This window comes from Echinococcus granulosus (assembly GCF_000524195.1).
Source record: "Echinococcus granulosus chromosome Unknown EG_S00068, whole genome shotgun sequence".
Classification (NCBI taxonomy): domain Eukaryota; kingdom Metazoa; phylum Platyhelminthes; class Cestoda; order Cyclophyllidea; family Taeniidae; genus Echinococcus; species Echinococcus granulosus.
In genome coordinates this window covers 75,093-95,367 of record NW_020170448.1, presented here as the reverse complement: position 1 = coordinate 95,367, position 20,275 = coordinate 75,093, and the positions used below count along the sequence as shown (strand labels likewise).

Sequence of the window (20,275 nt, the reverse complement as noted above, 5' to 3'; positions counted from 1 at the left end):
TAGAGCAGTGCAATCAGGTCTATTTCTCATTGGCTTGAAATGAACACATTTTGATGACTTGATTCCCTAATTAACCTCCCAAATTTCTCCCAGTGAATACTATGAAGTAATTGAAAGTTCAGTTATTCCTCTTTTTGCATTCTACGGTGCACTATCCAGGTTCTTAAGGGCTCAAAATCATCAGCTAGCAATAATAGCTGGGAGACCAGAAACCTTTTCTTACAGTTTTATCAAATGATCCCTTCCCACATTGCATTCGCTTAAAGTTCGGTCAACTGGACGTAAAGCAATTTACCTTCAAAACAACGTATTCCTCCAGTCCATTCATAATAGGTAGCGTTTTGTTGGTAGCCATTTCGCGACTGCAAATGGGCTGATCAAGACCAAAACATGAATAGCAAAGCTCCATATTCCATTCCTCCATCACTTTCTTAGTTGTGATAAGAATTTTATCCATTTTTGACACTAAATTGCTCATTTGTAAAAGTCAGCATTCAGACGGGAACAGATGTTTCTTGCGATATAATAAGCACAGCATGAAGGGCGGAAGCAGGTGGATGTAGGGAGGAAGCAAGACAAGTCCTGCGAGAATAAGTGAGTTAATATAGAAATGATTTTTGAAAAAAAATGGGAACTAGGAAAACCGAACATTGGTAATAAAAAGTTCAGTACTTTTTTTCCTTGAAATCATCATCAAAATCTACAGTGACTTTCCTGTTTCCTTGGTTGCGCAGTCCCTCAAGTAGCGCTAATAGATGCGGCCTTCACCCTGGTTAATGGCCTTCCAGGCCTTCTGTATACTAGTAATATTTTTCACAGTACTTTGGATGATTTTGACTTCAGAACGGACTCGGGGCGGTGCAGAATTATCAAGATATCGTGTATCTACATTAGCGAGGACAGGCCGTGCCTCATGCGGGTTAAATTACTTATTTATCTAAAGGTAAAGTGATGTAGTCTACTCAGATGTGGGTAAAGCGCTTGCAAACCTTGCTAATGTGAAGCTATAATTCCTGGGTAAATTTTACAGTACTTTTTTAACAGATACACGCATTTTGGTAGTTAAGCAAAGCGTTGTAATAAATTTTCTACTTTAACATGCTCAGTAAAAAGCTTAAAAATTCGCATGAAATGACCGTACTACTTACCTTAATTTGAACTGTTGAAAAGCTTTTTTCCCAGAATAAACTTTAACTGGAAGATTAAATACTTGAGCTACCACAATCTTGCTATCATGAGCATACATTGATTGCGACATAGCGGTTCTTTGTACTTCAGCAGTTAACCTTAAAGTGGCTACCGCTCCTTCGTCACTAGTGCTTCATCAACCAAGCTCGATAGGAGGATTCGCCCTTCTCACTCTACCACACCGCATAAATGTACGACCCCTCTTCTGAAACGCCATGCCTGTCTGAAATGGATCATTTCAACTATGTTGGGCCTTCGCAACAGCTTCAACATTCCCCTTCACATAAAGTTCAGGGGGCATCTTATTAAAATACGTGGGTCTAGTCGTTGAGACAACTTCTTCCCATGTTGATATATCCGCTCAAAGACCAGATATTTTATTGGCAGGTCTCCGTCTGATTAGTACGACTGTATAACCTCCTGAGCCTATTTAAGCAGATGCTCAAGCGTTTTTGCTTCCTGACGATGATCACCGCTCCATTTTTTTCGTTTTTCTCCAATTGATTGCCTGGTTTTTTAGAGAATTGCTTACTTTTATAACATATCCATCCAGCATAAAAAGAGCTATGAATCCGATACCTATTCTCAGGGGGCACACATGAATGTGTCTTTCCAGGACTCCAACACAGGTTCTGCTTTTATCTCCTAAGTTGCACTAAATTTTTACAATTCTCATTTTGCCACTATTTCAAACATTAGCATTTGATTGTAAATCTTCCAGCATCCTAGGTACCATAAATTCACTTGCTTAACCCCATATATCATTGTTTCCCTTGGAGCAATTCGACCAAAAAAGAGGCGAACTGGCGAAGGCGGCTCCGTTTTCCGAACTACGCGCCTCGTTCGACCTTCACACGCACACACACACCGACCAGCAAATCACCAACGCCGACTGCGACGATGTGCGCGTGGGTGCACGTGAAAATATTAGTAGGCTGCTTCATGATTGGCTAGACATTAACCAATAGGGAAGTTGCAAACTGACAAGCAATCGATGGCTAACATGCTACGCGAGGCAGTTTTATTCGCCTCCCACTGTCGACTGCGAATATGTCTGACACTGTTCCACTTTTACCGAGCGGTTTTGATGCCACTGCCTCACCAATTTTATCAGATAATAACATTCGAGTTCGTACTACTGGACCTTTGAATTTACAAGGCGCCTCTAATGACACGGTTTTACAAAGACATCGTCGTGAGGGTTCAACAGGTCCGGAGCCTGGCCGTTGTTGTAAGAAGACACCACCCAATCAGAGGAAAGCCAAATATCCCATTGCCCTTGTAGCCTCCACATGGGGTCTACTCACCAATATCGAGAGGGCTATCATTATCCCAACTATGTGGCTATTCTTTATTAAATACTGGGGCCCTGACACAGCAGCTGAGTTTTACGGAAGCACTCTTGGAGTATTTAGTTTCTCAATTTTGATTGCCACTCCTCTATTTGGTTATGCTGGCCACTATGGAATTAGTGTGAAGTTCCTGCTTCTTGTGGCGAACCTTTTGGAGGTACTTGGAAATCTTGCTTACCTTTGTGCCCATGGGCCTTGGGCGGTTTTCGCTGGACGCTTGTTAGCTGGGATTGGAGCTAGTTGTGAACCTCCAATGTATGCAGATCTCACACGTTCGACTGAAATTAATGAACGAACTCCCTTCATCATTGTTCTCTTACTCTCACGTCAAGTTGGACTAATCTTTGGACCCGCATTTACTCTCATCTTAGAACGGTTGAATTTGAAAATTTTTGACATGGAGGTTAATGTGTACAATGGTCCGGGTCTTGTTATGGCTTGTTTGTGGATTCTCCATTCCATTCTCATTTTGATTTTCTATCCCAACCTCGACAAATCAGGTGCCTTTGCAGATGATGCTCCGAAGATCACGCAGATCACATCCACTAAGCCAAATGAGAGTACACCAACCAACAAGGTTGAGGTTCGTTTCGCTGGATTCAGGCAATATTGTTTTCTTACGCTCTACGCTACCACATTTGTTTCTTACTACTCCGTAATGGCATTAGAATCGGTTCTTTCCCCCGTGGCCAATCGTGCTTTTGGTTGGGGTCCGGTTGAGGTGAGCTACATATACATCGCTGCGAGTATCCTCGTCATATTGGTTTCCGGTATCATGCATTTCTTGTCCAAATGCATTGAGGATCGCAAACTCATTTGTATTGGTCTTTGTTTTCTCGTCACCTCCTACCTTTATCTAACAGTGATTATCTTCACCCTTGATTCCCTCGGTGAGTGGGGCAAATTTCTCGTTGTAACTGGTGTTGGAGTCCATGTGATTGGAATGCCCTTTCCATTGGCCATCTCTGAGTCTCTCTACACCAAGTTTGTTCCCTCACCACAACTGGATCATGCTCAAACCATCCTTCGCACTGTCATTAATGCGGCCTTCCTAGTTGGACCTTTTGTAGGTGGTAGCCTGCAGGCTCACCCGTCTGTGGTCTTCTTGTCCATGCTTCTCCTCAACCTCATTCCTTTGACTATGCTTCTGTCCAGATTCTCTGAATTCCGAGTAACTTCGGAAACACCATTGGAAAGGCCTTCTACCACCAATCGGCCCTCTGATTCCCATCTCAGCGTATGACCACTTCATGTGTACATAGTTACCTCAGCCTGTCTTCTTCCATCTTGCTCTCTATGTCTTGCCTGTAAATCCATAACTTGCTTAACATTAACTGAATGTCTATTGTCAAAATTTTGTACTCATTTTATCTCTGAGCGTTGCAGCACTAAGGAGAAATGCCATTACTCTTTTATGATTTTATGCCTTTTTAAATCCCCAGTTGGATTAATGCGTACGCATGCGTTGTTGATGCGTAGGTCGTTGGCATGGCCCTGCTCCGTGAATCAGTAGTGTACGCTGGTGAGGGCACCAGTGGATGTGATGATGCTTGTTTTATGATTATAAGTGGGAGCATGGATAGTGGGTCCAGGGACAATCGGGTCTACTCTGATTTGCATTTCTTAGGTAGGGATTTGCATGCCCAATACGATCTCACGAACACAGACGTAGTTGATGCCGTTGCTCCAGTGGTATGTCGCGTCTGAGTGGGATTTATCCTTCGCAGTGATTCGAAACCGAGGAATGTCAGTTGGAAGTTTAGCTTTCGCCCTAAATAGACTGACACTACCGTGAGTTGATCTGACGACAGCAACACCCTTGCATTGAGTCGCTGCCAACCTCCGCGTCACCTTCTCTATGGTTCACTCCACTGAGGTGCTTCAATGTGACTCAGAAGCAAACAGTCAAACTGCGCATTTACGTTACGGTTATGTAGCAAAATAATCTAACGTCACTTGAGATGACGGTCTGAGCCATTCCAACCCCTTTTTTACAATCGGCCTCAGTGAATTCCTTGGCAGTGCTTGAGACACCAGATACTTAGGGGTACGGACAGTAGCTTACACAGAGGTCCAAAAAAGCTAAATTCTAGAGGCAAAAGCAACATAGCTATGCAGCAGAGATTTACTAGCTACGGGCTAGCCGCCTGGCTTTGGAGAAACGTGTCCGGTCATCCCTTGAGGAATAGCTGACTGGCGCAGTCCTGTCTGACCTTAAAGTCACTATTACTACGTCAATGGGTGGAGGGAGGAGAAGTTTTGGCATCATATATACGTGGAAAGACAATTTGATTATTTATTGAATTTTTTTCATTTTTTTTTTATAAATATGCGGGTTTCAGGTGGCTATCAATTTATAAGTAGTATATTCGATTCTGTGAGTGCCCCATAAATCAGCTTTGCTTCAGTGTTATTTATCCTCCCCAATTTTGTTGTCTAAGTGCGGTGGATCATATCTTCTGATTGAGCAGAATTAAGGTGAGACTATTCTCTGGGTCCAACGCATTATACATCAACGCCTTTGCAGTCAAATCAGTGAACATCCAAGCTTGTTTCTTAGACATGCAATAATGTGAGTTTACTTGGCTACGAATCTGTAATGTACCAAGGCGTCCGTAGACATGATATGTGGTATACCAGCGTGAGAGAAGCTTTAGAGGTGACGTGAGAAGGCCTGGGAGGCCATGGGCATAAACATGATAGCAATCGGTGAGGTGAAGATTGGCGATGGCGTGCTCCCTGTGCGCTTTGTGCTATTACTTTTGGTTCAGCCGCAATGCCTCTTCCTGAGATCTAAAGCCATGAGGGTTGGTTATTTTACTAACCCAGGTTTAGTCGAAACGCCTTGAATGTCGCGACCTAAACAAAGCAAAAAAAGCAGATGACAATTGACTTGGCAAATACTGCTAAAAGATAGGCAATGTTTAACAGCAAACCTATTCTGGATGTCAACTGATTTTCGTATGAAAGTCTACCCTTAGATAGCAGTGGAAAAGAAGAGCAACATGTCTCCAGATCGTCACGAAAATCGATGCGTCCAGCGTAAAATCATAGGTCTTCCTTCGAGATCTCACCTTCGTCAACACTGACTAAAGTACTGAACCCAAGATTGACTTGACCGCCAAGAATCACCGTTGCACCTACAAAGTCCCTTCATCCAAGTGGACCCCTTGCTCTCAAAGTCCTCCTTGTAGGTATAATAAGCTATACCATTATGGAGGAAGCTTTACTATAGACAGGGAAAAATGAATGTGAGGCCTTGGATCTGGTCCGTTTGCCAAGAGGAGTTTGAAGGGTGTAGGAAATCAGTAAGAGCTCTAAAATAAGTGCTGCTACGTTAAAATCATGGAAATGCATAAGTTAAATGTCCCAGATAAGTATGCACAATTTTTTTGCTGTTTTAACCTAAAATCTCGTGTTTTGGGATGGCAGTCGGTTTTGATCCTATAACCAGTCAATAAAAGGCCAGAATTTGTTGTTACGATAACCTGAAGCCCTAAGCTGCATTGCTTGACCCAATGCCCCACTCCCTTTCTATGATGAAAGGGACGTAAGTACCCAATAAATTAAAAAATATCATCAATAATAACCAATAACTTAGTATCATATGGTCTGATAGGGCCTCCTCATGGCAATGTCTAGTGATTTTTTTAACATATGTCGACTAGATCGTCAAGTACGGAATTGGGTGAGGTGTTACCTGTTCATCTTGTTTTTCGGAATGTTTGTGTTATGGCTATAAACAACGAAGTTCTGTAAACAAAATGGTTAAACGAGTTTGCCTCATTGGTGGAATTACTGATTACACGCAAATATTTGGCACTTATCATTTCGTGATGCCTCTCTGGAATGTAGACACTTTATCTTGTAAATTAGCGGAATTTTCCTCCTAAAGGAAAATCAAACAGGCATAGGAATAACTTTTGTTGGAATTGTCACCAATACTACTCATAACCCATGGTCCTTTCCTAATAGGCCAACAAGCTCATTGCCAATTCCACGTGGGTAAATTTGGCTTGCCTCTGGAAGCGAACAACCAAATCTAGCTGCACCCACATCTGTTTGTCGCCTAACTGTCCATGCTACTTTACATTACAAGAATAGATGATATGCACATGTTGAAGAGATTACATTGGCGGTGGGACAGAAGGCGGTCGATGATGGGGTAATGTTGCCCCCAACTTTAAGCTTTCACTAATTTAGCTACATTTCATAGAGTAAGGGAGCGTATTTTTGAATTTATAAGCATAGTATTACACATTGGTTAAGAGGGATATTAAATTCACTCGGTAACGCGTCTTTAATAGCAGAGGGATTGGAAGCACTTCCACTTTTAATTTTCTCACACGACAGTACCAATGCCTAAACACAACCGTTTCTACATATTTGCCTAATAAAATCAACGCTTTTTGTGGTGGAAGCAAAAAGATAGGAACTCATGATTCCTCAAAAATATAAAAAGGAGAATAAAAGTGGTTATTAGTCAATAAAAGGGACGCCATGTCACAAAGTTGTCAAGCCCAGAGTTCTGCCATAGTAACATAAACAATTTGAGGAAAAATGTCATTTCAATACACGACTTCTTTCGTGCTCTGTAAGTAATTCCCCTTCCTCCCTATAATCAAAGTGCCTAGGCTGTCTTAAGTTGTCCATTCGCAAGACAGTAGATAGAAAGGAGTTGACATTGTGGTGGCGAGCTACCCTCTATTCCAGTAGCGTTAATTTGTGCAGTAGAAGCAGTCAAGAGCCTTGAGTAGCGCAGCTTCTGGAAATTAGACTGTCTCAAAGTAAAGTGGTTCGAGATATAGAAGGATAGACACAAATCGCAACATTACAGTGAGCGCTTGGAGCAATGCCACATGACATTTTTTTCGAGGAGGTTTTAATTCGTCCCTGTTTGACATAGCTTCGTCATGAGGAGATATAGAGATAGTTGCCGAAAATCAGCCCCCTTTAAATACCCCTTCAGATAGGGGTTTTAACGGATCCAACCACACCTAGCTGTGGATACTATATTAAACTTTTGACAAACAAAGTCGTAAGGGCAGCCTATTACTAGAGATTGACAAAAAGGCTAACACAGAGTTCTGCAGAAACTACTAGTAATTACTATCCTGAGTGCATAAAACTTGTTTCCAAGCTCATGGAAGATGAAGGCTCGATCGGAGGGTAATAACGAAGGCGCCCTTTAAAACCACCGCCAGCAGTTTCGGTTGCACGCACAGCATAGGGAGATAAAAGACGGGAGCGATGTGAGTCGCAGTGAGGTCTTTTGAATGCAATCATGCGATGTTGATACCTTTCCACTGGCATCTGATTAAATCAGTTGAAAATCAGCACGCGTGTTGTTGACTTGCCTCACGTGCCCAAATGAATCATTTGACTTGCATAAATCTTGTAATCTTTTGGGTGAAAAATGACACCTTTGGCGGTGGATTATTAACTTGGCGACAAACAGTTGTCTAAAGAGAAAAAACGCTGGTGAAATGACGATTGGTGGATCTCAAGGCCGGCATCGTCTACGTGGCAGAATTGCACCAGCAGTAGGTGAGAGAAAAAGTTTGTAGCACTTTGGAAGTGGTTCAAATAAATGGTTTTGGGTAAATTTAGGGCACTAGTAAAATGCGTTAGTCCCTTGGTACGGTGCCCTCAGTTGTGCTGTCAGGTGTTTCCTTCTCATCAAATGCAGGTTAAACTTCGAAGATGTGGTACCTACCTCAACTACTCTATGTAGGAAGTTTAACTCACTTTTAAGGACTCATAAGTTAGCTTCTTGTTAAATTAGTTGCCGTGTTACACTTGGAGAAGCTACAGTAGGCAGTAGTAGAGCAATTTACAACACACAGATTATGCGTCGAGTTCAAGATAGAGGATCCTCTATTAAAGAATAACTTGATAGGAAAGACTCATCCATGATCAACCGATTCGTGAGAAATTTATCCTTGACGATGGGATAGGGAGAGGGAAAGAGACAATGCCCTATCTTCGAGGGTTCTTTGGTTGCCGAAGGTCACACTTCTAATGTTATGGTCCTCCACGCTTACTGGCATGACTTTTTTGCTTTTCGAAGTGCCGCGCAAAACAACAAAAACACAAATCTTTAAAGAATGGAAATAAGGGTAAACTTTTCCAATCTTTAAGCTTTATTCAGCATTTCTTAAACTAGTCTTAAAATACAGATTTTTTAACACTTTTTACTGACATTATTTAAGTATAATTTCTATTATTACAACACGGAGAGGTAAAAACCCAAATTCAGGTCTCAGAGTTTGAGGATCAAATAGTTAAAAATTTATGAACAGTCGATGAGATGAGGGTCCAACATCCTTTTTTAAGTTTTTGCAGCACTCCCAGAAGTTGGATCATATTCATTAACTGGGGTCTAAGGGTCCATCATTACTACCAAAAAATTGTAAGCATTAACACAAAGACCCTTTGCAAACAGCAATGTCGTTGTGCCAGGTTGTCACGACACAGTGTACACAAAGTTTAACTAAAATACAGCACATTTTGTGGTACAAGTAGGCCAACATTTCCTGAGCCAACCAACTTTTCATTGAATAATCCAATGGATGCGCAACCCTACCATTGGCTAATATCGAAATAGAGCACAATTACAAAATATTGCAAACACCATGATTTGTTGGCCTCTTTAATGAGTTCCACCTAGTATCTGCTTTTTCAACTTGACTACGTTATGACAGGCCTATTTCTAGTGTTAATAATGAATAGATCTCAACAATTTTTGGCACGACCTTGAAATTTAGAAATCATCTACTAGCTTGGCCTCTTTTAATAGACGACAGAAGTAGTTATTATGAGAGCGTAAGAGGAAATTAGGATAAATGTGCCTTTTCCACATTGAACGAGACCCTATTTTAAGGTTATCCATTCCCGGATCCAATCAAAGGCGAGTATGGTAACAAAAGGTTTTCGAATAAGGGTTAATCTTTTTGCAGTAGAGCTGCCTTGAAGTTGAAAAAAAAAAACATCAGAACTCCTTTATAGAGAACAGGCCAGTAGCCATAGGTAGTCGTCATGACAACAGGGGAATTAAGGCGACGCCCTTCAGGTGATTGGCTGGCTACAGATGCCATTGCGATGAACAAAATATGTTTAACCAATCTGCTTTGGCCGAGCTTCCAGTAGACCGATCTGGAGCAGTCAGGCACCAAAAGGAGGAATATTACTTTCCCTCCCTAATTGAGCATCCTTAAGAGATACCTCTAATTTCCCTCTCTAAACGCAAGTCTCGTTTCTTTTAAAAATCTCTTATTGCCCATTTGAACTAGGTGCTTTGTCCTCCTCATGTGTTAAAAAATGTTTACGTTTCAATAATTCCTCGTCCTCTTCTCATCATTCTATCGGATCTGTAGAGTTCGTCTTTGGAGGAATGGAGCCCACTGCTGTGACAAATAACAGCCTACCCCTGGAGCCACAAGTGAAGTCACCTAGGCAGACTCCATCACCAAGACATTGCGGCATAGATAATTCACTTCCAAATCAGACACAAAGCAAAGGTCATGAATTCAGAGGTCAACGACCTAGAAAGTGAATTAACTTAAGTAACCTTATAGCACCTTTACTATACTTGAGCGTAGACAATGCCACTTCAATTTGCTTCTCTTATAATGATGTTTTAATTCATTCAAATGTGGGTACAAATCAATTAATAACAAGAGTAACTTTGGTTATATTTTTTTTACAGTTACTGATGTAGATAATAATAAACAATGGGAAAATCTGGTCAACAGAGAGGTTATTTAGTTGTCGATTATAGGATTCCAAATAAGGCGAGTTGTGAGAAAAAAAAGAGCCCTTCTAATAAAGGAATTATTAAATGGTAGGTAAGCCTAAAAAGGTAGTAAAATTCCCGCCACTTTTATCTCTTTACTTATCCCCATGGCAACTAGTTACGGTATAAAATTATGCCAAGGTGATTCTTTTTTTAATTGTAGCAATCATCTTCTCTTTAGTCGGTACGAAAAGCTGTCCAAGATTGGCGAGGGCGCCTATGGTATGGTTTTTAAATGTCTAGACACACAGACTGGTGATATGGTGGCCGTGAAGCGTTTTAATGCCACAGATGATGATCCCTTAGTGAAGAAGATTGCCCTTCGAGAGATTAAGATGCTTAAGGTATGTGGATATGCCTTATGTTATAATATTTGCTTGTAACACTCGCGCTGTGCTCCGTCCTACTTCCCTCATCTAATATTGGTGCCAAGGCTCCAAAGGCTGATTTCCCGTCAGATTTGTCATTATGTGGCGTGGAGAGGTGTGGTACGTGCTGGGGAAAAGGGATCGTCCAGAGCCACATATCGTTTAGGTGATGGACAGATGAGAGTCAGAAAGAGAGTTTCTTTAGTCTTGCACAGAATCTAGAGCTACTTGCCACTAATGATGAAATTAACTGATTGACTTTTACATCAATTGGGAAGGGAAAACCGTGGTGACAAGCGGGAAGCTTTAAAGACTCACAATTTGTTGCTAATCTTCATAGACTGATAGACCTCTGATTAGAAATGGCTTTTTTACTATCGTATTCCAATATTCATTGGTCAAGCAAACAATATAATTTGTTGTTGCTGAGTGATGTGCTCAGCATCCACCCAGCACTTATTAAGAAGGCAGCGCCTTATGCTCACCAGACTATGCTTGTTTTGCGTGAATGTGGTAGGCTACGAATGCAAACTTCCGTGAACAGAGGTTTAAACAGTTGGGACTGAGGTCTATCCAATGCCCAGATATAATTGAAAGGCGTGAACCTAACCTCCTCTCCATTCATAAACAACAAGGAATGGTCGACCAGTGGGAAGAAAGTCATTTTTAGCCCTACAAGAAAGTTAGGGACTTACACAGGCACAAAAGCTGAATTCATGAGGAGATTTGTACCAATGGGAGACAGTACAACATTCTCCTCCTTTGCATTCCCACAAGGGCATTTCTTTAAGCAATCGGCAAACACACGAACACATGCGTAATAGAGCAGACTGCTTGGAGGTAAACTACTCACGCAGAAACGGACGTACCTGCGTGATTAGGTTTGGTTGTCTGCTTCTCATGGCAATTATTCCTGTCAAGGTGGAATCAGGGGCAAGTTGATGTCATCCTGGGGCCAATCCCGTAGGTAGTGTTGAAGTGGGCTTTACTTATGTATGATTTGGCTTTTTTATCATCCAGCTAAAATTAATAGGTTACTTTTATATTTACAGAGGTTGAAACATCCCAATTTGGTGAACTTGATAGAAGTATTTCGACGGAAAAAAAAACTACATCTGGTCTTTCAGTATATCGACCACAGCCTCCTTCACGAACTTGACAGTCAAGGTCCAAAGTAAGAGGTTGATATATTTAAAGCCCTGAACAATGCACATTCAAACACAATTCAAAAACCTCCCCATTAGTCACTTTTAGAGGCTGACTGGAAATGCTGCTTAAATTCCGCTTTAAGTGGTGCTTTTTCCTAATCCCTTTACTACTTTTGCAGTGGCATTGATAGAAACAAAATCGTGCGAATCACTTGGCAAATTCTCCTGGGCATTAATTTTTGTCATCAATCCAACGTGAGCTTCCGTTATATTTTGCTTTCACCTCACACTAATTTCAGTGCATTCACAGAGATATAAAGCCAGAAAATATTCTCATCAATGCACAAGGGGACGTAAAATTATGCGACTTCGGATTTGCTAGATTTATAGGTACGTTAACTCTTTTACAGTGAATTTATTCACCATCTAAAGAGGTTTTGAGGTGGTTTTATGTTTTCCTCTGCATACGTTCCGAATCCTATTGTAGACGACCCTTTGAGGACGTGAAACAGATGTAATTAGGAAATAACTTTTAAGACAATTAGACGGGTTTGACTGTAAATAAATCACACCCTGAATAGCAATGAATGGACACACCTATAACACCATCTGATGAGGCGATTACATTTCCCTTTGATCGGTACGAATGCGTAACAGAAAGCAAGCTGACATTCCCGTTTAGTGATTTGACAATGAATGATTATGATGATAGATTATCCTTCTAACAGCTGACGCGGGGGACACCTACACTGATTACGTGGCAACACGGTGGTATCGTTCCCCGGAGCTTCTGGTAGGGGACAAGCATTATGGGCCTCCAGTGGATATTTGGGCTGTGGGCTGCGTCTTTGCAGAGATGCTCACACGTCTGCCACTGTGGCCGGGCCGGTCGGATCTCGATCAAATCTACCTTATCACAAAAAATCTTGGTGAGGTTTTTTTTGCTACTGCCAAGTCCTTTTGCTGTGTCACTAATCACTTATTGCATCAGTATTACCATAACTCGAAGGCAGTCTTTTCTTCTCATCCATATTCTCACCATAATTCCCCCAGTTTTACTATCTCTTGAGGTGTTAGTCCCAATGCTTACGTTATAGGGGGTAAGGGTCATAGTGTTAACCTAATCCTAAACAAAGATGAGTTTTGGTGGGACATTTTAAGTGCCACCATAGAAAATACCAACCAACCCAAGATTTCTCACTAACTCTACATCGGAATACGCGGTTATTGGGGGGTGGAGAAACGTCCAAAATTGGCCCCTGTTCATTCCAACCTCCTTTTTATTGTCACTTTCTCTGCAGATTAGTCACCAACCCTTGATTTTCTTTAAAAAATCTATGAATAGTTGTTTCTGAGGCTTGGTAAACGATAATAAGTTTGGGTGTATTCAAACACTTTCACCGCCAGGCGACTCCTTCAACAATATCAGTTTGGAGGGAGATTATTGGCGAACAAAGGGAGTAAGAAAAGCTAAGATGTGAGTATAGAGCGATGTCGCCTTAAACGGAAGTCAAAGCCACGGAAATTCAAGGGCTGGAATAGTAGCAGTTCTTGAGCGTCACCTTTTGCGCCCCCCTCCAACTAACCGCAAGATAAGGTCAAAAAATAATATAAGAGGGAATTGTACTTCGGGAAGAATACCGCCCATAACTTTTTCTGTTTTGTTTGAAAAGATGAATGGAAGCTTGATCGAGCCTCATTAATAGTTAGTAGCGTGAAGAAAGGCTATAGGTCCTTTCGGACGGCTATTCCACCAAGAAGTAACTGAAAAATTACAGAGTCCAAGTAATTAGTCACACCGTAAAACAAGTGCATTACAAATAATTTAATGCTGTACCTTTATCAAATTCTTTTCAGGGAATTTACTACCCCAGCAACAAAAGACGTTTTTAACCAATAGTTATTTCACTGGCGTTGTTCTACCCCGACCGCAAATCATTGTAAGTTTTGTATCTCTACAAATACAGCGCTTTTTCATTCCCTTGCCACTTTGAAGTAATGCCCTGAAGTTGAGTCAAACTTGACCGAATTAGGCGTTATGTTACTTGACAAGAGTAGAAAAATGTGGTCTATTTTAAACTGTCCAGTAGAAACAAATTAATGCCATCCAACATGACGAGATTAGTGTCCATATCGGCTGTGCTTTCATTTAAAACAGGAGACGTCCATTGGTCATGGTGTCAAACTACCGCATGACAAGCAGAAGTAACGTACTACTAAGATGTCTATCTTTAACTATTTTCTTTTCTGTCGTTTTTAGGAGCCCCTGGAAGTTAAGTTCGAAGGAATGAGGCCAAAAATCACGCCAGCTGAGTTAGAGGTATTAAGGGTGAGTTTACTTAACAGTTAAATGTCAGAAATGCGGTTTACTTTGCTTCCAGATGTCAGTAATTGTCGAGCTCGTATCCATGGGTATACACATCTGCTAACTGAGGGTTGAAACTACAGGATGCTTCCATCCACTTTGATTGGCCGTAGTCTTGCAGCAAAGCCTCTAGTTCCCTAGACTGTCATTATCCCAATAGGAAACAGATCCTGGTGCAGAGTAGACATAAGACACCACGTCGGTGACAGCGGCAAGGAGATTCCATCTTAAAAGGCTATTGTCCTGACTTCTCTGACGTCTTACCAAACAGCGTATTATGAATGAGTGTTCATGGTCTTTCATAAGCTTGGATCTCGTCGAGATTCCGACTACAGTGATGAATGAGATACAGATGTCAAAGCTGATGTCTTTATTACTGTCACCGGATGTGAGTAAGCTGTGGACAGCATGTGCGTACACGTCCACTGCCCCAGTATGGGCGACGCGGAGTGGTCTAATTCTCACCTACTCAGTATTTTGGTTGGCCTTGGGTTTTAGTAAGGTAACGTATCTATCTAGACATGAACGAGATTGCGAGATTCGAAGCGTTCTAGAATGGTGGAGAATTGTGCACGAAGAATGAACCTTCTATAAAATAGAAATAGGTCTATTTTCTGAGGTTGTAGTCATCCTTAGCAGCCGTTCTGTCCGCAAAGTAAATGTCTGTCGATCGGACTTTAAATGAAGCAGACAGTGTTTCCAAGAGTGTACGTCCGTAGAATGAGTCCACACTACCTTGGAAGCAGCTGCATGAAACAGTTGTTTATTGGCAAAAAAGGAGACCACTGATTATGTAAACGCTGGTCAGATATATTTGTAGTGGGTGAATTCGCCAATTTTCTTTTCCGATATATACTACTTACAAACTCTTCAGCATTCGGACGCATACATTTGTTACGACACACAACAATACCGTCAATGAAAAATGGCTTATGATTCTCTTCCTCTTCTTCTTCTTTCAGTCTTGCCTTGTGATGGATCCAAACGGTCGAAGCACCTGTAGCGCCCTTCTTCAACTCCTCTACTTTGAAAAGATCCGAAGCCCCGACGCCTCCTCCAAGGAGCACTCCTTGCAAATCGATGTACCTGATGAAGCATCTGTTCAACGACCCTCTTCAAAAAATACCGAAGCGGCTATAATCTGTCTCGATGGGTTGTCATTGCAGAATCTAAGTGGAAAGGTTAGGAGAAATGAGAAGGCCACTGGACAGACGGGAGTTTCACAGTCCAACTTGACGGAGCCTCATGGCCAGAACGCATCCACGCATCACACCTTCGTGAGAGCTGATCAACGCAAACTTGACCGCAGTACGTGTTCTTTGGCGAACAAGGAAACCTCCATGAAGCTTCAACCTACGGTAAGTCGAATTGCTTAACCCTAGCATTTCCACTGCGTTCGTGTCGACTTGAAAACAAATTAATTACAACATCCCTCCACGCGGCTATATGCCAAACTTATTCTCCAGTGTATAGCCATTTCAACGCAAATAGATGTTACATTTTAGCCGACCACCTTCAGTGGTGGTGAATCAGCGTGCATTCATTGTTTTTTGGCACTTGTTTAGGTTGCTGGGACAAATGGTGTACCCAGGTTTTGTCGTATGCACTTACGCGGTCCGAAAAATCGTGGCCTAGTTTGCCATTACTCTCTCCAATTCCGAACATCATTTAAAACCTCTCTGCCATTCACAAGTAAGGAACCGCTTTGTAGCCAGCGCTAGTTAACTTTGTGGCGATGTGAGTGAGTGTCAATGATTGTCTCTTGCACAATTTTGTCTACTGACAGGCTATACGTTGACCGGGTTTCCATCCATGCAGTAAATGATCACAGGCATATCGGCTAGGAATACTGTCACTGACATACGGCCATCCAAATGTCTTGAACTAAGAGACTGAGCCTCCCAGCGCCGTAGTGAGCGTAAAGCCACCCTAGCGGCAATGAAATTTAATTGTGCGCTTATTGTCACGGTCGCTTTCGGATCGTCCAGCAAAACATGCGGACACGCTACTTAATACTGCAAAAGTAGAGGAAAGTCCCGGTTTAAATTAAACACCAATTCTCCGCATTAAATAATTAATTAGGAAGTTTCGATGGCAAATTTTTGTCCCACAAAAAAATTTGCTGCAGGGAGGGAACGCATTTACTCTTATCAGAGGGGAAAGCAATTTTGTTTACTCAATGAAACGGAGTAGAGGGTGTGGATAAATGGCGCTGAAGTATTCACGTGTAACAAAACCGACTTCACAGTTTATACCATGATTAAACTATAAAACTACATGATACACTTCAGAAATACTGCTCCCAGTAGCGGTAGAAATGAAGAAATAGATTGTGCTAGTGGAATACGGTCAGGTTTGTCGCGTCCAAATTATAGTCCCTCTAAACAACTAAATGGCTACTTGTGAAGCTGCACGTCCTTTGCGCTTCTCTAAAATTTTTTGCTGTTTGTATCTTGTGAGTCTACAGGAACACAAATAAGTGTTGCTCACAGTAAAATATTGAAGGGCTTTTTTTCCTATTCTTAAAAGACATTTCCATGGCTCAGTGGAAGTTGTGCACAACTGAACCGGCGTTCCAGCGGTGATCAGAGCCATAATTCATCACCAAATACTGCCATGACTGGTATCCAGCTGGATTTACTCTCTACACAACCACAGAGGCGTTTCCAGGGCTCGACGACAACCAATATGGCGGTGCTAATGCGAAGTGGTCATCTGACGCCCGCTTGGCCAACAGCCCATCGCACGCCGAGTGCCGATCCAAAGCATTGACACCTGACATACTCTTCTCGCCTCATCACGTCCACTTTTCTTTTACTTCTTCTCCCTAATCATTACTGTCCTCTTGGACCCACGTACTACCACGCATCTCCTAGTCTCTGTAGCATCTCCATCTGAGCTTTAACCATACTTTTGCCCTACAAACTAGAGGTGATAATAAATCTGTGAAGTTATTCCCTCATGATTATTAGTATTTTATTAATACTTTTTTTCCGAAATCTGTGGTGGTCGAGGTGGGACCTTCCAGATGGCACTTTTACTTAAAACCGCATGGCACTTTAGTGGGCTGTCAAAAGAAAATACAAGAACGCAACGCTGCCATCAAGATGTAGATCAAATCTAGCACACTGAATGTACAATCACCACGTAGGTTCCTTCCACCTTTCAACGTCTTTCACGGTCCTCGCCTTCTCGGTACCTCCCATTGACTGTCTAACAGATGGATGCAGGCTTCGAGCAGCGATTGCTTTTCGAAGTTGCGATTGACTCAATCACCTCTTTGGAATTCAGATTACAGGCTAATTTGTCATACCAAATGGCGTTTAGTACTTGACAGAGTATGCTGGGTCATCACCCAGTATGACATTATTCATTTGCAGTACTTCTGGCCTGTGAATGTACTTTGCTCTGCTACCGCACACCGAACCACCTACAAATGTCATGGACAAGAGGCTATTTCCACCAAAATCACATACGCAAGGCTTAACCGACATTTGTCTAGATGAGGAATTGGGATGATTGCCAAAAGCAGGTGTCAGTTCTAATCTTTTCGTCAGTTCCCACTAATTCACCTACTTGCAGCAGATCTCCTTCTTCTGTGATGTTAAGGCCTAGTATTCAGCCACAGAATTCAGGCTGGTTGTCCTTTGTATCAGGTCTTACAGGAGAGCCGAGGTACTATCATCGCGGCTCCCATGACGAAGATCACACTCCAGAGTAGAGGTGCAACCTACGCAGGTTAATCGCCGCTTCGATAAGAACATAATCAAAAGAGTATGAAGTCACCACGATTAGTGCTTGTCACACTAATTAAAAAGCGGGCGAAAATCTCCAACTTGTTGTTCATTTTACATAATTCAAATCAAATTTGCGTATGGCATCCCATAGCGGCGCATAGACTCTATTTCGAAATATTTCCACACGGAATGTTTGTAAAACGCCACAAAGTAGGGAATATCCAGGCAGACTACTGGTAGAGCTCTCCCATTCGGAATTTCCCTCAAGGAAACGACATCCAAGTTGAGGACAGAATATTTATAAGTTCATCGAAGGTACAAAAGCGGCGTAAATAATGTAATTTTTTGATAAAAATTGGACAGACATTGGTGGGCAATCAGATTAGAGGAGATGACGGTTCTACCGCCATTGTTTGACGCAAGGTCAAATTGTACCGATTTCTGCGATGTATTTGGCAGAAGAAGAAGCCCAACAACATGCTGCGATGGTTATAAAGCCCTAAAGGAGGTTATTTGAAGTAAATTGCTGACCTCCACCAAAAGGGGGATGAAGATGCGTTTGCCGACCCCTCAGTGACCATTGCATGCTGACAAGGCGGTATTACAGTGTCTTTGTATTGTCGTGAATACGAACCATTTCAACGGCTGCAACTCTTTCAGGCTGCGTTACTTTAAGATGTGAAAAATCGTCTGGTCTTCGTCCATGTTACCTCACAGCGAAAGCAGACATCCCTTTAATAAGTACGCAAGTCCGAATTGATGAAAGGTAGCCAAATAAGATCGTGCGTTTTTTAGTTCTAAACGAAGTTTTAAAAGTACAGGAAATAAATGGGAATATTTTGTTCGTTATAATAATTCACATTGCTTTCTTTGGTTGGTAAACTTGCTGTGAAACGAATTGTCTCTACAAGCGAACAGCCCAATCCCTGGCCACAGACACGTCCGGCTTTATCTCACCAGTTGCATTTTTCATATCAAGTCTACTTTGTCTGTGTCCACGTGATTGGCTAATGCTTGAGGCAAGAAAGATGACAACTGAGACGCATCTGAGGTGAATTGAGGGGAATAGAATAGGCGGAGTGCAGATGAGAATGAGGCAGAACCCACCTGTCTGCCCACTTGCCTACCAACCTACCTCTTTGCCTCCCATCCATCCCTGAAATCAGATTGGCGACAGTGTGAAGTAAGAAGTCCTGGGCCCACTTGTAAGACTGAGGATAGGACTTTCTTTCATCTAATTGGTAAATCAGCAGTCCTGACTCTAAAGGAGGAGTCTTACTTGCACACCTCTTAGGTGTATCTTTCGTGTAGGTGGTTTGCAACCCCAACTGTTGTTTGTTCTTTCGGTCACCAGCATGAGATGCACAATGAGCAATTGTGCCTGCGGTCTGCCCCAGCCGTACCCGCACGCATATCCACGTGAGATGAGGCGATGAGTCTTGGGCAAGACGAAGGGAATTAACGCCAAAAGGCAATTTCAAACTACCTGGACGACATTTTGACTACTGAAACAAAAGAATAATCATATAGATCTTCAAGGACGACGCCTAAAGTATGAAGATGATATGGAGCCCCATTTGCGTCAGATCCAGAACCATTTAGTTTTCACGGCTATCACACGCAGACACCACACGTATCCGTAGAAAAGTTCCATTTTTAAGCAAAGCGACACACCCCTTGATATTCTTGTCAAAAAAACTGAAAGAATACTCTTATCTTGAGCCGTACAAACACAACGCCGCAGAAGCCATAAGCGGTGGTAGAATTGCAAAGGTTTTTTAGGGGGTTGTACAGTTATGGATGACTTGCGTTTCACTTGCTTTCGTATGCACGTAATGCGGTGACCAACGTAGAAATGACAGCAACTCCTGCGTTGCTAAATTTACAACATCAGACCTAGTCGAAATCAGACAAAAAACCAGGCCTACTATTAACAAGCGACCCCAAAAGTTCATATGGCTTACAGTACGGCTGGCTGCATTGGCTCATCCGAACTTGTAAGGACGTGGAAGGGGGTCCGATATGCGGTATTAGAAAAAAGTGTGGTTCTGATGTTAAACCACCCAAAGTTAGATCGCGTTCAGGATGGCTCTGAAATCATGATAATAGGGGCAAAAGATGTGTCGCTCTGGATTAGAGGAGACATTGAAATGGCAACTTTAGAGATTGCAGTGATAAAGGGACCTTCCAGTCAGGCCAGCTGACGCCCTGCTACTATTTACTAGGTCGCAGCCCAACGTCGTGAAATAACAGAGGAAAGGCAATAAGCTTGGAGGACTATCGACATCTTCTTGTTCTTCGCCTCCCTTACTGACCGATTTG

The 20,275-nt window shown here is 42.2% G+C and overlaps 3 protein-coding genes across 3 annotated transcripts in view; 2 read left to right on the top strand and 1 right to left on the bottom strand. All coding sequences in view use genetic code 11, as the record gives it.

The window, feature by feature from the left end:
• Positions 1-2,238: 2,238 nt before the first annotated feature.
• On the top strand, positions 2,239-3,783 carry EGR_07008 (Major facilitator superfamily domain-containing protein 8; the record flags this gene model as incomplete). The annotated part of the gene is made up of 1 exon (XM_024496257.1): positions 2,239-3,783. One exon carries the CDS (start codon positions 2,239-2,241, stop codon positions 3,781-3,783), a length of 1,545 nt encoding a protein of 514 aa, XP_024349284.1.
• A 6,685-nt stretch (positions 3,784-10,468) lies between these two features.
• Positions 10,469-16,988, top strand: EGR_07007 (Cyclin-dependent kinase-like protein; the record flags this gene model as incomplete). Its single annotated transcript, XM_024496256.1, has 10 exons — positions 10,469-10,476; positions 10,499-10,679; positions 11,756-11,877; positions 12,031-12,106; positions 12,151-12,241; positions 12,580-12,780; positions 13,709-13,791; positions 14,112-14,180; positions 15,179-15,574; positions 16,746-16,988. 10 exons carry the CDS (start codon positions 10,469-10,471, stop codon positions 16,986-16,988), a joined length of 1,470 nt encoding a protein of 489 aa, XP_024349283.1.
• Positions 16,989-18,857: 1,869 nt separating this feature from the next.
• Positions 18,858-20,275, bottom strand: part of EGR_07006 (LAG1 longevity assurance) — a gene marked incomplete at both ends in the record, with an annotated part of 20,041 nt that continues 18,623 nt past the window's right edge. Inside the window, 3 exons of the mRNA XM_024496255.1 lie at positions 18,858-18,999; positions 19,061-19,187; positions 19,233-19,391. Of these exons, the coding sequence (XP_024349282.1) occupies positions 18,858-18,999; positions 19,061-19,187; positions 19,233-19,391 (428 nt within the window). The remainder of the gene's footprint in view (positions 19,000-19,060; positions 19,188-19,232; positions 19,392-20,275) is intronic.